At 47.2% G+C, this 16,494-nt stretch overlaps 1 protein-coding gene across 11 annotated transcripts in view; it reads right to left on the reverse strand.

Moving 5' to 3' along the window:
• Atp2b4 (ATPase, Ca++ transporting, plasma membrane 4) overlaps positions 1-16,494 on the reverse strand; it is a 98,386-nt gene that overhangs the window by 45,897 nt on the left and 35,995 nt on the right. For 7 of the 11 annotated variants that reach the window (XM_006529723.3, XM_011248038.2, XM_006529727.3 and 4 more), the window contains one exon: positions 4,519-5,179. The exons of 1 other annotated variant lie outside the window; for it this stretch is intronic. In XM_006529723.3, coding sequence (XP_006529786.1) covers positions 4,519-4,711 — 193 coding nt within the window. In that variant the 5' untranslated portion in view covers positions 4,712-5,179. Of the gene's footprint in view, positions 1-4,518; positions 5,180-8,584; positions 8,598-16,494 lie in introns of those variants that run through there. 3 more of the 11 variants (NM_213616.4, NM_001167949.2, XM_006529725.2) reach the window with 2 other exon arrangements.

A 16,494-nucleotide genomic window follows, 5' to 3' on the forward strand; every position in this document is an offset into this window, starting at 1 on the left:
GGAGTATCCCTGGCAAGTCTTAGATAACACAGAGAAACGGGTCTAACACAAGCTCCCAAGCCCCTTTCTTCTCCTTCAGTCCTTCATCTTAGCTCCTGTGCTCTATGCTCCCTCAACACTATTGTTTCCCCCACACAGCACAGCGGCAGTATTTTAGAATTATTTTTCATTTGTGTGTAACTTCTATTGGCCTGTAAGCTCTGTGAGAGGAGGGACGGTGCCTACTGTCATGGTCACCAATGTGAGGTCATCTACAGAGTAGGTATTAGCTGTTGCATGTCGCTGGAAGGCCTATCAGATGATCTTAACTGCTGTGTTCATCATCTTATGTGGGGAGGGACAATGTGGAAGCTAGACGTGGAACAGGAGATGGAAGATCCAAGCAGAATTTATCTATATCCAAATGCAATAGAAATTGTCTCTAGCCATCTGAAAAAAGCCTCGTGTCAGTCATTCAAAGTTTATTTAATGCTCCCTTTTCTGACCTCTCTTCTCTGTGCCCGGAAGTTCCTCCCACTTCCCAACCCATCTGCTCCCTGGAAAACAGTGTTTCCCCTAACTATGGTACTCTGACAGAGGGGGCGTATGGGAAGCTCCGATGTGGGAAAAAGAAAACAAACTTCTATCTAGTCACAAGGAGTCTTACCCAGCGTCCTCCCTCCACACCAGGGAATAGCGACACGGAGAACATTTTTGCTATCCTTAAGGCAAGGGGAACCCTACCCCAGACTCAACACATGTTTCTTCTTCAGGGGGCCCCGAGCTGGGTGGGGCAAGCTTAGAGAACAGGGGCTCTCTTCTAGTCCCCAGTCACCTGAGCTGCTCTGCACTCTGGGACTTGGAGAGATTTCTGGAAATGGAGCAGAGAGAGAAGATGAGAAAACAAAAGGGGGTGTGGAGGAATTAGGGTTGAAAATCTGAAGCTAGGCTGGGTTACACAATGGTGTGCTGTCAAGCTAGAGTATAAGAAAAATTGGGATGGGGGAAGGGCTTATGAGGCCCAACCCTCCCTGAGGGTCTATAGGCAGTTAATGATTTGGGGGGTGGGTAGGAGGGGTCAGAGACCCCCCCAGGGTGGGTACCCACTGGCAAGGTATCCATGCTCCTGTAAATGACCTGTCACCCATGTTTATGTGACAACTCTGGTGAAATCCAATGTGTTGTTAGGAGAAGAGGAGGAAGAAGAAGACATGAGAGGTGAGAGTAGACGGGGGTTGGGGATTGGGGGGGATGAGCTGGGAAGATGAAGGGAGGGGGAGGGGGAGGGGAGGACTGGAGAAGGTGATGGTGGATGTGATAAAAATGCATTATACATATGTATGGAATGATGTAATGAAGCCCATTATTAGACATAATTGATAATATGGTATTGTAAACATTTTTTTTTTTAAAGAAAGGAATTGGAAGTGGGAAAGAAGCAAGAAAATGAGAAGGGTTCCATTGGTGCTAAATGACAAGCCCGCACTGACAAAGTGTCCCGCTAGTTCCCAGTCTTCATCTTAGCTTTTGTTTATGTAGAGCCATAAAGACTGAGAGCTTGGGGCTGGAGTGATGGCTAGCACTGGCTCCTTTCCAAAGCACCCACAGGGTGACTCACAACCATCTCTAACTCCAGCTCCAGGGGATCTGACACTCTATTTGAACTCCCCAGGCAACAGGCTTGCACATGGAACGAATACATAATATGCAAACAATGCACAGACACACATAACATCAAACAAACAAACAAATGTAGGCTGGAGCCTGTGGCTTCTTCCACATCTTTCCCGCCCCTTCTTATTTCTCTAAATGTCCCTCCTCTTTTCAGGTCACTCTGTAAACCTTGTGGCCAGTCACAGTCAAATACTGAAGTCACCCAGGTCCCCACTCTCAGGTCCTCTTTATTCTAACCTACTCTAGACTGAGGAGCAACTGTACTCCAACACATGAATGCAATGCAGGAGCAGCATTAGCATGCACACTGGGCTCAGTCCCATGTCTTATCGGACATTAAAATGCAAAACCCGGGCTGGAAAGATAGCTCAGCAGTTAAAAGCACCTACTGCTCTTGCAGAGGATCCGTGTTCAGTTCCCAGTACCCACATGTCAACTCACAATTGACACCAACTTCTGGCATCTTTAGGCTCCAGCCTTCATGATGCATATAAACTCACTCAGGCATACACACACACACAAGTAAAACACCCTTTAAAAGGCAAAACCTATCTTAAGTCCTCTGTAATTCTGTACAAAAGAGGCAACAGGACATCGATAGGCTGTAAGTCAGAAAATAGAAACTATTCCATCATTTTCTACCTGGTACAAAGACCTCAAGGCCTTTAAACCATTTAACCTAGACAGAGAATATTGAAATTAGGTGCTAGTCAAACAACAAACTTAACCAATAAAAAGTGAGAAAAATTAATTAAAAACTAAGTCATATCTGCCTCTAGAATTGTATAAACGGAGGCTAACAAAATCACGTTAGTGTCAAAACTCTCAAGCTCCTATAAGGCTCCTTATGAGCTATGATTTAAAGAGTTCTATCTACACTAAGCATGTTATCAATCCAAGCAAAAATAAAAGGATAAAGGGGTGCTCTATTTTCCTTACTACTACCACTCCCCTCCCCAGCCATGCCAGCTTCAAATGTCCAGGCTCATGAGAGTCTCCTCTCAGCTCCTGCGTAAGAAGGGTTTTAAGCACAATGCTCCCCAACGCCAGTCTACTCAAACTTATTTCATATTGGTTTCTAACTAGAATCTAGATTCACTCCCGTATCTTTATTCCCATTATTAATCTGCAGGAGCCTCCCATAGGTGACAAAATCCTATGAGGTTGAGAGGCATCTGCGAATGGTCTTCTGGCAACAGGCTGGCTTCTTAGAGAAGGCTATTTGTCATAGCTATATGAGAGGGTTAGAGAGATGGAAGGAAAGTATGGATCCTGTTTTGAGGAGCCCCCCAGGTTCTAGCTTACTGGATCCCCAAGTTCCTCTTTGTCAAAGAAATATAAAAGGAGGAAAACAGAAAGATTCAGCTTCCCTTCTGATGGAGGTCTGTAAACACCTGCATCGTCTCAGGAAAGCACAAGAAGGTACAGGTTTTCCTTACAGCCTATACTCTGTAGAAGTCCCTGAGAAAGTCACTCAGGGGACAGGTGTGGTGGTGCATGCTTGTAATCCTGGCACTTAGAAAAACTAAAGCAGGAGGACACCAAATTCCAGGTCAGCCTTGTTGGCAGAGTGAGACTGTCCCAGGGAAACAAACACAGTAGGGGGTGGTGGGGGTGGCAGCGCATGCCGATGATAAGTTCTTGTGCATGGCAGGCTGAGATGGGATGATTCATTTGAGTTTGAGACCAGCCTGGGCTACTGAGTGAAACCTTGTTTCAATAAGCAAATAATAAAACCACCACCACCATCACCAATAATAAAACTTCAACTAGCAGGAAGTGGACAGTATCCAAAAGGCAGTATTAGACACAAGCTGGAAGGCCCAGGGGACTGACTGTGAGCAACTAAGCACTGTCACCCTAAAATCAGGCCTCAGAGATGACAGGGAGCACAGGGAACAGACAGCAGCTGCAGTCACACATACCTTAACCAGAGTAGAGATTATGTTTCTTTGAAACTCATGGGCATTCACACCCTAGGAAAATCTCCAGGCATATGGCCTATATTCAGTTTATTCAACACCTATTATCAGTTCTCACATGCACACACAAACACACATGTGTGCATATGCACTGTACTACTTAATCCCAGTAACTCTACAGGCTAGCTATAAACATTATTTCAAATACCTGAACTCAGAGCTTATAAGATATATGCCTGGCCTGTAACATCATAACCTGACATCCTGCCTGTACTGTAGAGTGAGCTCAAGTCCACTCTGGGCAATGTACTGAGAATCTGTCTTAAATTAAAAAGCAAAACAGTGGGCTGAGGCTACAGATTAATGTCGGGGCGCTGTACAAAGCCCTGGGTTTGGACCCTACATGGTGGGGAAAAATTTTTATTAGACAGGGTTAAAAAAAATCAGAAACTCCAAGACAGAAAATATTAATTTATCCAAATACATATTTATGATATGCCAACCCATTTCTGTGTACAGTAAGGTACTCAGATGGCTGGAATACTACTTCCTGTCGTCTTTTCTCATCCATTGAGCTTTAAGATCAGTGTGAGGAAGATGTCCATCTTAAGCTCTTCTGTAATCAAAATCTAATTAAGTGAGGACATTGACTATACTGATAAGTGCATCTACATAATAAATAAGGACCCTCCATACGATGGACCGACACAGAAGTAGGAGGAGAGAATGACTCAGAGATCACAGTTCCTAAACGTGGTAGAGGAGGAAAGCTCTTCATGCCCTCCCTCAGTGGCCACCTCGGCTTTAGAGGTCTGTGCTCTCCCCACCAGACCAGACACAACTTATTGGATCTCCAGAACCGGACTTTCCCTAGAAGCTAGACAAAAATATTTCAAAATCCTACTCACTGCCCCCAATCCCCAACCCTTGAAATGGCCTTTACCTTCTATAGGGGAGGTTTTCAGTCTAGTGCAGATTTCCTGTACCCCTCCGTAGTGGGCACTGATCTGGGCCACTGCATCAGCTCCACGAAGCTCCATGAGCTTTCGCAGGTCCATTAAGGTGCAGCCAAACTCCCCTTCATGGCTCTCAGCCACTGTGTTGGCTGACACGCTTTGTCCTGGTGGATTCGTCATTTTGCCTTCTTCAGTTACCAGACTCTCAACCAGAGAAGATGTAGAGTTTCCCCTCTAACTGATCAGTGTCTCTTGCCTTCTATTCGCCGTTTCTTCCCACTTCTTTCTTCTCTGGGAGGTCAGTTAGGGGATAAATTGACAATATCTCGTGCAATAAGTTTCAGAGTAGCAACACCCGGCCTAGATCCTTGCTTCTGTATTAAGTCTACTAGTGAGAAGAGGAAGAGGTTGGGGGAACTTAGTAAAAGATGGACGTGGTGTCACGATGATTGGTGTCCTCTGGGTGGAGATGGGAATGGTTGTCCAGAGTAGGTAGGTTCCTAGTTTAGACTTCTTGTCCATATAGAAGTGTAAACAGGATAAGCATGTTACCATGGAAGCAACCTTAGCAACAATCAGCAATTACGATGGTAGGCTGGCGTCAGGAAAAAGAGGAGGGCTCCCTGGATAACGATGAGGGCTAGGCCTCTGGAATAGAGATGCAAAAAAAAGACAAAAAGGAACAATTAGAACAGCCATGAGGATCCAGGATCTGCAAGGTACTCTCGAGAAGAAGGGTTTAAATGACAGTTGGTGGCTGAACGGAACTGAGAACTGAGGCCTGAGCTCAGTATCCAGGCTCATGGGAAGCCCTGGGTAGGCCTGCTGGCTGGGAATGTAGAGGATTTATCTCAGAAACATCATCTTTAAGCCTTATTTCTTCCAAATCAAGGCACACAAAATAACTCAAGGAACTCGCATATAAAAGGTTATAACCTCTAATGCTCCTCCCCTTCATGGGCTGACTGACCTATAGGATACATTAGTCTGGCCTTACCTGTAAGATGTGAGAAGAATCAGAAAAGGAATCTAGACCCAAGGGGGCTGAAACATGGCTTGCTTGTGCACCTTCTACTCCCAACACAGACATTTACAATCCAGAAAGACAGGCTGATAAAAGGTCTCTTAGAACACTCAGCCTTCAGTGGTATGAAAATTTGGAAACCTACAGCAGTTATCTGGCACCAAATTTTGGTCTCAAGGCTAAGCCCTCGCAGAGGCTTTTCCTGGTAAGAAAAGAGTGAAACACGCTAACAGTTTATGACACAGGGTGGATTCAGTTTTTCTATAAGGGCCAGGTGGAGCTCTGGGAAGAAAGATAGTGAGTGTTCAAGTTTTTCCAGTGTAGGAGAGATAAGAGAACAGTCTGTTCAGCCCATAGACAGGTCCCAACACTGTCCTCAGGGTAAGGGAGCAACCAGAGGGGCTCATGTTAGCATAGTGACACATCAGAGAAAGGTAGGCATTTTTCCCTCAGCAAGATAGACGTTAGCTGGAGCACATACTGGCTAGGGTGTGCAGGCACAGCTAAGGGTATGTGGGGATGAGAGGGGCTGAAGGTGGCTTAGAGACTGAGCTGAGCCCTATGCTCAGCTGCAGACAAGGGCTGGCTACATGTTATATATCAGCTCCTCCGATAGGAGAGGCTCAAGTATGTAGGGCCCCATTCTGGTGAAATAACCACCCTGCAATTGGTCGATGCTGCCAGGGTCTGGCAAGGCACTCCAATTGGCTAGGTAATAAACAAATGCTTTTTTTTTTTTTTTTTTTTTTTTTTTTTTTTTTTTTTTTTGCTTCTAGAAGGTGAATACAACTCTTGAGTCATCAGAGAAGAACTTGGCTCTTTTTATCAATTTATTTTCTCCAGAAATCCCATCTGGCCAAAGCTCCTGACTGATTTCAACCAATCCTGTTTCAGGCAGGTTCCTCTGGAATGGAGGTTATCCCACTTCTGCCCCTCAGCCAGCATGTTCCATCCACCTCCCCAATACCCCGACTTACAACAAGTTAAGCAAGCAGGGAATCCTGAGAAGGTTCCCTGAGGCAGTAGGTGTAACTCCCTCATTAAGACTGGCATAGGAGCAAGACCCACACTAGCAGTCCCCTCCTATTCAAATCCCGTGGAAAGAAGACTTGAGTACAAGAAGAGGGCACACATTCACAAACTATGCTATCATAATTGCTTAATTATTCTGCTAATTATTTTTGTTAATTTCTTACTATACCTAGTTTATTGTGCATGCGCACTTGTATGCACACACAGGTATGTGTGCATTTTTATGTGTATACATGTGCTTAGAGGTCAAAGGTAAACTTTGGGCTAGGGTCTCTCATTGACCTAAAGCCCCCCATAGTCTAGGCTGGCTGGCCAGCGACTTCCAGAGATCCTCCTGTCTTTGCCTATACCCAGAGCTGGGATTTCAAGCACATGCCACCACCCTGCCTTTTTATGTGGGTGATGGGGGCTGAACTCAGGCCTCCAGCCTTGCATGCAAGCATTTTACCAACTAAATTCTCTCCCCAGTTTCCATGCCTAATCTCTAAACTTGATCGGCAGGCACAGTAGTGTACTCTTATGATCCTAGCACTCAGGACGCTGAGGCAGGAGTGTTCCAAGTCCCAGGCTTAGTATGAGGTACAAAGCAAGTCCTTGCCTCTAAAATTAAATGTTATAAGTATCTTCATTTAGGACAAAAAGTCTCATATGTATGAGTACACATAGGATTCTGTTGTTCTCAGGGATCCAGTGGGTATCTTGGAATGCATCTCCCTCACCAACTGACTTTATCCCTGTTTAGTTCCCCAAGCCTCTAAGGACTGAGTGTGGCTACAGCAGCAAGAGACCCTTAACCTTTGAAGGGGCTGTCCAAGGCAATGCTGATGAGTGTGAAGCTGGAAGTCAGACTTTAATTTCCTTTCTTCCTTTTCTTCTTTTCCTTCCTTCCTTTTCTTCTTTTCCTTCCTTCCTTTTCTTCTTTTCCTTCCTTCCTTCCTTCCTTCCTTCCTTCCTTCCTTCCTTCCTTCCTTCCTTCCTTCCTTCTTCCCTCCCTCCCTCCCTTCCTTCCTTCCTTCCTTCCTTCCTTCCTTCCTTCCTTCCTTCCTTTTCTTTTTTCTTTTTTCCGAGACAGGGTTTCTCTGAAACCCTGGCCATCCTAGAACTCACTCTGTAGACCAGGCTGGCCTCAAATTCCAAGATCTGCTACCTTTGCCTCCCTAGAGTTGGGAGTAAAGAAGTGTGCGCGCCACCACTGAGCAGCACATTTTACTTTTCATTGTTTAAATTACGTATATGGGTATTTTACTTGCATGGAATGTCTGTGTAGCACTTGCATGCCTTGTATCTAAAGTTGCTAGAAGAGGGTGTCAGAGCCTCTGGAGCTGCTGTGTGGGGTGCTGGGAATAGAACCTGAGTTCTCTGGAAGAGCAGCCAGTACTTTTAACTGCTGAATCATCTCTTCAGCCTATATAGACCAAGCTGCCCTGGGGCTTACTATACAACCCAAGTTGGCTGTAAATTCATGATCCCCCCCCCCCACCACCATCCCAGCTTCTGCCTCCCAAGTGCTGGGATTACAGGTGTAAGCCACTATTCTTGACAGAGATTTTTATTGTTTCTGTCCCTGCCCAGAGTTTACTCTGTGAAGCCATGGATTCTTTTCCCCATCTTGCTCACTGCTTTCTCCCCAATGCCTAAAAGAGAACTTGTATCTTGTGGGCACTCGGCTGATATTTCTATTATTGAATACACCAGTAGCACATTCAGAAACATACTTGCTACTCTTCCAGTCACCTTTAGCCTGCGTAGAACCTTTAATTGGCAGAAGAATCAACCTTACCTAACACATCGTGCTAAGGTAATAAGTAAGGAAGGGGATTCTGGACTTAATGAGCGATTGAGAATGTTGGAAGACTTAATGAACAAGCATTTCGGAATGTTGGAAGAATGTTCGCCATTCAGCACAGGGCATTCAAGCAATGGGTGAAAACCTCACTTGATCTGGGTAAACTTTTGTTTTCTTGTCCTTTAAGCAGATGAACAATTGTTCCATGAACCTCTCTATTTCTCCTCCCCCGGGAGCCCCCACCCTCCAAGGAAAAGAAAATTCTAGGGCAGCTTCCTTAACAATACCATGAGCTAGCAAGAATCATTAACATCTTCAGTCCTGGGTCTCAAGAGAACGAGAAAGGGTTATCTACATGCAGGTTCCTTACTTTGAACCTCTCCTTGGGTTGAAGAGCGAGAGAAAGTCTTCCTCTCACACAGGCAACCTATGGAAGCCGGCACAGAAGATTAGAAGGTAGAGCGCTACAGAACTGCTCCGGGAGAATCAGAGACATATACCTGTTCAAGTAACAGCGTGTGATGGAGACCTCCAGTTTCAGGAATCCACTAAAGTCCTGCTGCACTGAGGGACACACAAGTTTCTAGAACGTGAGCGCTTGCTAACTGCTGAGCTTGCTCCTACCCTTATTAGGCAACTGCTGAAGAAAAATCTGTGAGCCTTCAGTACTCCAGCCAGGGAGGTGTTACCTCTGTCGGGTCAGGATTAGTCAGTCACTCGGAGGAAAGCATTCTGGGATAGGTATGTTCTCTGTCCTGTCTCCAGCCTTTTCGAACCCAGGGGATAATAGGCTAGAAGGCCTATTATCTCCTCCTTTCTTCCTGGGGCAAGAAATCACATCGCTTCACATGATCACCCAGCCCTGCTTCCAGATGCACCCAAGATGTGTGCCACCCCACACCTCCTGATAAGTGGTGCAATAAGACTCATTAGTAAGTACCCCAAATATGGAGAAAACCCTATGATCTAGGTCACCAAAGCTTGACAACAACCTGGTTAGTCTTTCCTTCAGTTCTGTTCAAGGAACCCCTTCCTCCCAGATTCTCTCTTGGGGTTCTGAAGAAGGAGTTCATTTCCAGACTATCAGGGAAAGAGGGTGACTCTGCCTATGTAGGTGACTGAGACGGTCATCTTTGCAGATACGGAAGGAATCTGTTCCCCAATTGTCCCATGCCAAACACAGGTGCCTCTGAAACTGGGTGAAGCACAGGCAATAAAGCATGCTGGGAAATGGAGAAAGGGGCAGGGGGCTTGGACTTAGGCCTCCAGGTTGGTACAGCACTGCAGACAGACTGCCTGGAGTAATACATGACACGGATCACACTACTGGAGCAGCTTAGGAGAGCAGCTGCTCACATTCCACCCTGTTCTGTCCTTTTCTCTGGGCCAAGAGGTTTTGCTTTAGGGCAAGTTGTTATTACCTGGGGACACTCCAGGAATCACTCTCAAGCAGATGTGAGGGTGATGGAGAAGAGCTCTCTGGGTAGGTAAGAAGGTTGGCCCTGTCTATGGGATGCACCAGACTGAAATCTGAAAGCTGCTTCTTAGCTCCCCCCACCCCCACCCCCACCGCCCCAGCGGCACCTGTTGTCTGCTCTGGTGAGTGCCCCTCATCCTAAAGGGGGCCCCCACTTTTTCTCACAGTCATGAGCAGGAGAGGGGTGAAGAGAGGTGGCAAAGGAGGGGAATACTATTTTCTGGGTATATTCACTGTGATAGGTGCTGTACTTGATACTTCATGTAAAAATGAGAACGATACCAAGTATAAATAATATGAATGAAAATATTACATAGTCCCTAATACAGTGGCTGATAAGGATCAGGTTCTGTGTTCCTGGTAGATATTATCATCACTACATATGCTAAGTCACTGAATGTCCATCAACAACCTTATTTTACAGCAGACAGATATGCCTCCAGAGAGTCCAGGTTTGAGCCCTAGTCTGAATCCAAATCCACTCTACCACAGAAACGAGAGCAAAGCTACAGAGGTGCCCCTAAACCACGGGGGCTCACAGAAACCTACTGGTCTCTTGCTCATGACCCAAAAAGGCTTTGAAATAGGTAAACCACTCTTCGATTTTTCTAAGTCATGGTAGACTCAAAGCTCACCATGAAAAGACATTGTTCAACCCTTCCTCTCTTGCCCACTCTGTATCACCACCCCGACACCATCCCAAAGCAGGAAGAACTGGGCTCTAGGCTGGCAGGGCTCTAAGGGCATGCAGTCCCCACCTGAGAAGAGCCAAGGAACAAAGATACACATCGCAACCCTTCACTTATCTTGGCCTTTCTACCCCTAATGACCTCCGAGTGAGGTCCTACTCAGGTCTGCATCTCTCTGCCATTCCCACACTTCCCAAAGAGTCAGGTGGCTGGGCCTGTGGATCTGAGCTGGTGAGGTGCTTGAGTAACCTGTAGGAGGTCCTGAGTTCTATCCCCAGCACCACATAAACCATAGCCAGAGTGGCCCTGCCATCCTAGTACATGGTAGAGGCAGGTCAAAAGTTCAAGGCCAGCTTATGTACCTAGTTTGACGTCAGCCTGGCCCATGTGATACCATGTCTAAACAAGGAAAAGGAAGGCCAATGAGATAGCTCAGATAGCTCATCTGCGGTCAAGGCAGATGGCCTGACTTGGATCTCTGGGACATACATGGTAGAATAAGAGAATGGACTCCCACTAGCTGCTCTCTGATATCCATCTGAGTTCCTTGGCACATACACATGCACACACACACTCCCCCATACAAATAAGTAAACACAATTTTTAAAGTTTTGTTTGTTTATTTTTAAAGGGGGGAATAAAATAAAAGTTGGCAAGAGCCTGACCATACAATTCTTCTAGTCCTTAGGGGCCAGAGGCAGGGGGATGGAAAGTTCAAGGCTAGTTGGGGCTAAACTGACGCTCTAGGCCATCAAGAGCCACCCAATGGAAAAAAAATTGCTGGGCGTGATGGCGCACGCCTTTAATCCCAACACTTGGGAGGCAGAGGCAGGCGAATTTCTGAGTTCGAGGCCAGCCTGGTCTACAGCGTGAGCTCCAGGACAGCTAGGACTACACAGAGAAACTCTGTCTCGAAAAAACAAAACAAAACAAAACAAAACAAAACAAAACAAAAGAGCCACCCAAGGAGACCGACTGCCTCAAAGACAAAATAAGAACCTGGCCCCACGGGCTGCTGTGTCTGAACTGTCCTGAGCCGGCCCTTCACACAGTGCCCAGGAAGACTGACCTAAGCACACTGCCCCTTTAGACACACATATGGGAAGGAGGTCAGAGGCAGAAGGCAGGGCTTTGTCAGTGTTGGAAACAGGTGGTAGTGATAGCACTTTTCATCACCTCCCAATAGCTACACTCGTGGCAGGAAGCCAAATGAGACAGGGGTCCTGGACGGCTGGGTGGCACTCTGTGGCCAGATCCAGGAACCTAACGCTGTGTTCAGTTAGCGCTCAGACCTGGGATGAAGTGGGCCAGTCCTTCCTGAGGGGACGGACAGTACTGCTTCCTGGTTAGGTGTGGTAGTTCATGTCTGTGAGCCCATCCTAATTCAGGTTGGTGGAAGGAGGAAGAGGGGGAGGAGGAGGAGGAAAAGGAGGAGGAGGAGCAGGAGGAGGAGGAAAAGGAGGAGGAGGAGAAGGAGGAAGAGGAGGAAAAGGAGGAGGAGGAAGAGGAGAAGGAAGAGGAGGAGGGGGAAGAGGAGGAGGAGGAAGAGGAAGAGGAGTTCAAGGCCAACCTGAGATACAGGACACAGGAAGAAATGCAGTGTCACCATTAGAGGAACGACCTAGAGCAAGTGTGACCTCAGATCCACAATCCACCCTCCTCCCCAAAGCCACCAGGTATATATCTAAGTATAAAGCACACCCAGACCCAGCAAACTAAGCCTAGGTGCACCACATAAGGAAGTTCTCACTCAGGACCTAGAGAGGGCGTGCACAATGATTTCCCTGGCGCGTTATCTGTTGAGACAGCCAGCTGGAAGCCTTGAACTTCCAAGAGACATGAGGATTTCCTATATGATAACAGGATGGGCACAGAGGTGGGAGCAGGAATGTGCCTTCCTTCCAGGGCAATGTCACAGCCCTTCCTCCACTCCCAGTTCCATCCTATACAGGTACTCATCAGGACACAATAAGGCAACCCCCTGGGATCCAGAGGCAGGGTCCTCTTCTAAATCATCTGGGGTTCACTGGCCCAGGTCCCTGCCATCCTCTCGGGACTAGATGACCATTGTGTTCTGCGTGTGTGTGTGTGTGTGTGTGTTGGGGTATGCAGAGGGAAAAAAGCAAGCATATCTTTCTGTTGGTAGAGGGTAGATTTTGGGTGGGAGAGACAGTACCATCTAGAAGGTCTGGCATCTGGGGAGCTGACAGCCTCCCTGCCCCGTGATCATGAGAAATGCTTTGGGACAATGGTCAGCTGGAATATTTGCTTCTCACCCCTCAGAACTACAACAAGAAGCTGCCGGGCCACATTCAGTGCTCAAGCGCAGTGACATCCAAGCCTTCGGTATAGACACATTCTTGGATGACATAGATTGCCTTTCCTGGGGCTGCTGTGGTTTTTCCACACATTGGTTCCTAGGGAACAAAGTGGCTTTTTCAGCAGCTGGATTTTCAACAGCTGGATTGGCTCTAGGGTTATTTTTAGAAACAAATTCCATCAGATTCCATTCTGCTCTTGGAGGGACGTGGAGGGTCAGTCCCTCCTGGCTAGGGAAGATGGACCTGCTTGCTCCAGGTGACTCCTCCTCTTGTCTACCATAAAGGGGTGGCAGGGAAGCTGCTCTGTGCCTAGGATCTCCACTCGAAAGGCAGCAAAGTGACATTGCCAGGTGATACAGACACTCGTTAGAATGGCCAGCCATTTACCCCTGTCCCCCTTGAGTCCCACTGTGCACAGAAAAAGAGCTCTCACCACTCTGGCCTTCATGGAGTTCTGGAAGACACAGGCAAAGAATGAAGCCAGCTTGCTAAAAAGGTGTTTATTAAGAAAGCAAACAAAACAAAACAGAACAACAACAACAAAAATCAACAACTGGGTGGTCACACACATCTGTTATTGAAGTACTTAGGAAGATGAAGCAGGAGGCTTACCATGAGTTTGTGGCTATATGGTAAGACCCTATGTTAAAACAAAACAAAACAAAACAAAACAAAACAAAACAAAAGGGAAGGGAAGGGAGAAGGAGGAGAGAGAGAGGGCAGAAAATAGGGAAGACAAGAAGGGTTTGCTATGGGAGGAACACCAGGACTCCTGGGAGATGGCCCTATTTTAGCTTCTGGACCAGGACTGAAGCCAGCCTAGGAACTGAATGGGTTGGACTGTCTGTCTATCTGTCTGTCTCTCTCTCCATCCATCCTCCCTCTCTTTCCTTTCCTCCTCATCCTCATTTTTCTCAAGACAGGGTTTCTCTGTGTAGCCTTGGCTGTCCTAGAACTCACTTTGTAGACCAGGCTGGTCTTAAACCCAGAAATCTGCTGGCCTCTGCCTCCCAAGTGCTGGGACTACAGACATGCATCACCATCGCCAGTCTGGGAACAATGGACAGACAGACGTTTCTAACAAATGGGTAGAAAAGCCATTGGTCAGGGCAGCATTTGAGAGCCCCACAGGAATTCTGATGCTTTCTACCCCGTCCCCTATTTAAACCAGCAGCTCCTCAGGGTTACAAGGCTCTGAAAGCCTGAGGCGTTCTGGTCTGATGGGAGCATTGCCCCGCTCCAGGCTGACAGGCCAAGACAAGGCCATGCCACCTCTCCACTCTTGTCAGGTGCTCTTTGGATACTGGTGTGTTTTTTTTTTCTTTTCTTCATCTCAGAGATGAAGAAAAACCAAGGAGAACCACATCTTTTTATAGGCTACAGCAGGAGCCCAGGTTTATTTAGGAACTTGGGCTCAGGTAGAGCAGAACCCCTGCCATTTCTGCTTTCTGTCTCTACAGGAGTGGAGGGGTGGGTAGAGGAAGCACCACACAGGTGAGGGTGAATCAGACTGGCTCACTTCCTAGCCCCCCACCTCCTCCCCACCCTGCCTAGGGCCCCTGCTTAAGGGCCAGGCCCACTGTCTCCAAGACACCTCCCCAGGAGCCTGCCCACTGCTTGCAGGCCAAGGGCCTCAGTGTGCTGGTGGGGGCAGTGGCTGCTGTTTTCCAGGCTGGCTGACAGGCTGTTATAAACACTCCTTTTAGGTTGCTATGGCAAAGAGAGTGTGTAGCCTGGCTACGGTGAAGCTATTTATGTGCCTGAAATGGCAGAGTGGTATGTTTTTTATTATTTTACTTTGAAAGTTTTCCTTTCCCAACCCCCTAGAACGACATTAAGAAAAGGGGGAGGGGGGAGCACAACTTTCTCAAGAACAAAACAGAGTCAGAAAACAAAGCTTGAGCCTTGAGAGCTGGGAAGGGGAAACCGGAAGTGAGAGAGAGCATGGGTAAGCCAGCACCTTAAAGAAGCGAATGCCTGGCTTCCGGCACCCTACTGCTTGGGGGCTGGAGGCCAACTCCAGGCCTTGTCACCTCCTTATAAGCTCCTACCAAGGAGAAAGACAAAGCCCCTTTGTCATCACTCTCCAACCACAGCATCTCTCACTGTCCCATGTCCTGTCACCAGGATGAAGACACCAAAGATCAGGGGAGAGTCTCAAACTACCACACCCACTGGGTGTGGTGGCGCACGCCTTTAATCCTAGCACTCAGGAGGCAGAGGCAGGCTGATTTCTGAGTTCCAGGCCAGCCTGATCTACAAAGTGAGTTCCAGGACAGCCAGGGCTATACAGAGAACCCTGTCTCAAAAAAACAAAAAACAAAAACAGAAAACAAACAAACAAAAACTACCACACCCTTGCATGGGTGGTGGCACGGCCACCTGGCATGGAACCTAGCCACATGTGGCTGGAGGATTACAGGGAACAACCTCTGAAGAGACACACATTCTTCTGCTTGCCATCTCCAATGTATGTGTGTGTGTGTGTGTGTGTGTGTGTGTGTCCCTACCCAACACATCTAAGATGTTAGTAGAGGTGGTGAGGCCCCACTGTACCATTGAATAGGACTTTAAGTTCAAATGCTACAGGAGGATTAAAACTGAGCTTAATTTCTGCTTAGACACTGTTTCTGGGCCACCAAGCATAGGAAAAATATTATATATATATATATATATACACACACACACATACATGGCAGAGGCAGAGAATGATCAGATATCAGGCTCTCAACTCCCTTTTTGAGTACTATGGCTCTCAGCTTTGTCAACTTTCCCACCCCAAAATAAAATAAATAAGGAGGAAGGAAGGAAGGAAGGAAGGAAGGAAGAAAGAAAAAGAAACAGGGCACAGACTACTGGCAGCCAGCTTAAGAGGAGCAGGAGAGAAATCACTAGTCATGCAGTAAACGTGCGCACCTACAGGTGTGCACACACATGCGCGCACACACACACATACACACACACACAGATGTACACTGAAAGTGTCTAGTGACTTCTCTAAACATTCGGTAGTCACTTAATGGCAGAGAGGAGAGTCACCTTCCAGGGGCCACTGGCTAGAATACAGAAGACACCGCTGGTTGGAGATACAACTTAGTGATAGATGGGCTCTATGTTCAACCCCAGTGCTAGAGAGAGAGAGAAGAGAGAGGAGAGAGAGAAGAGAGAGGAGAGAGAGAAGAGAGAGGAGAGATTTTGACTGATTTCAGAATCTTATCATCCCTTTTCCCTACCGTATTCCAGCTCCTTTCAGATGGGTAGACTCTTATTAGTAAGTAAGAACCTTACGGCCGTTGGGCATATTAATTAGATCAAAACAAAATAAAGATGAGGTTTGAGAGTATACATTTCCAGACTGCTCCAGTTCCTTCCATATTGAAAGATAACTGAAAGCTTTATGGATGCCACCATGTCTGGGAAAGGATCCAGAAAACCAGAAAACAACACCTGAAGGGAGAAGAGAGAGCAGGAAGAGTAGAGGGAGGGGGCCAGTTCCCCCACCCCACCCCCGCCCCCAGGGAAGCCTCCTTCTGTAGTGGCCAGAGAGGTCAGAGTCTCAAGTGACAGCCCCAGTGAGCGGTGCTGCAAAAAATCAGAACCTGAGACACATATCAGTCTTGGCAGTACCTTGAGG

The sequence above is a fragment of the Mus musculus genome, chromosome 1 (genome assembly GCF_000001635.26).
Source record: "Mus musculus strain C57BL/6J chromosome 1, GRCm38.p6 C57BL/6J".
Classification (NCBI taxonomy): domain Eukaryota; kingdom Metazoa; phylum Chordata; class Mammalia; order Rodentia; family Muridae; genus Mus; species Mus musculus.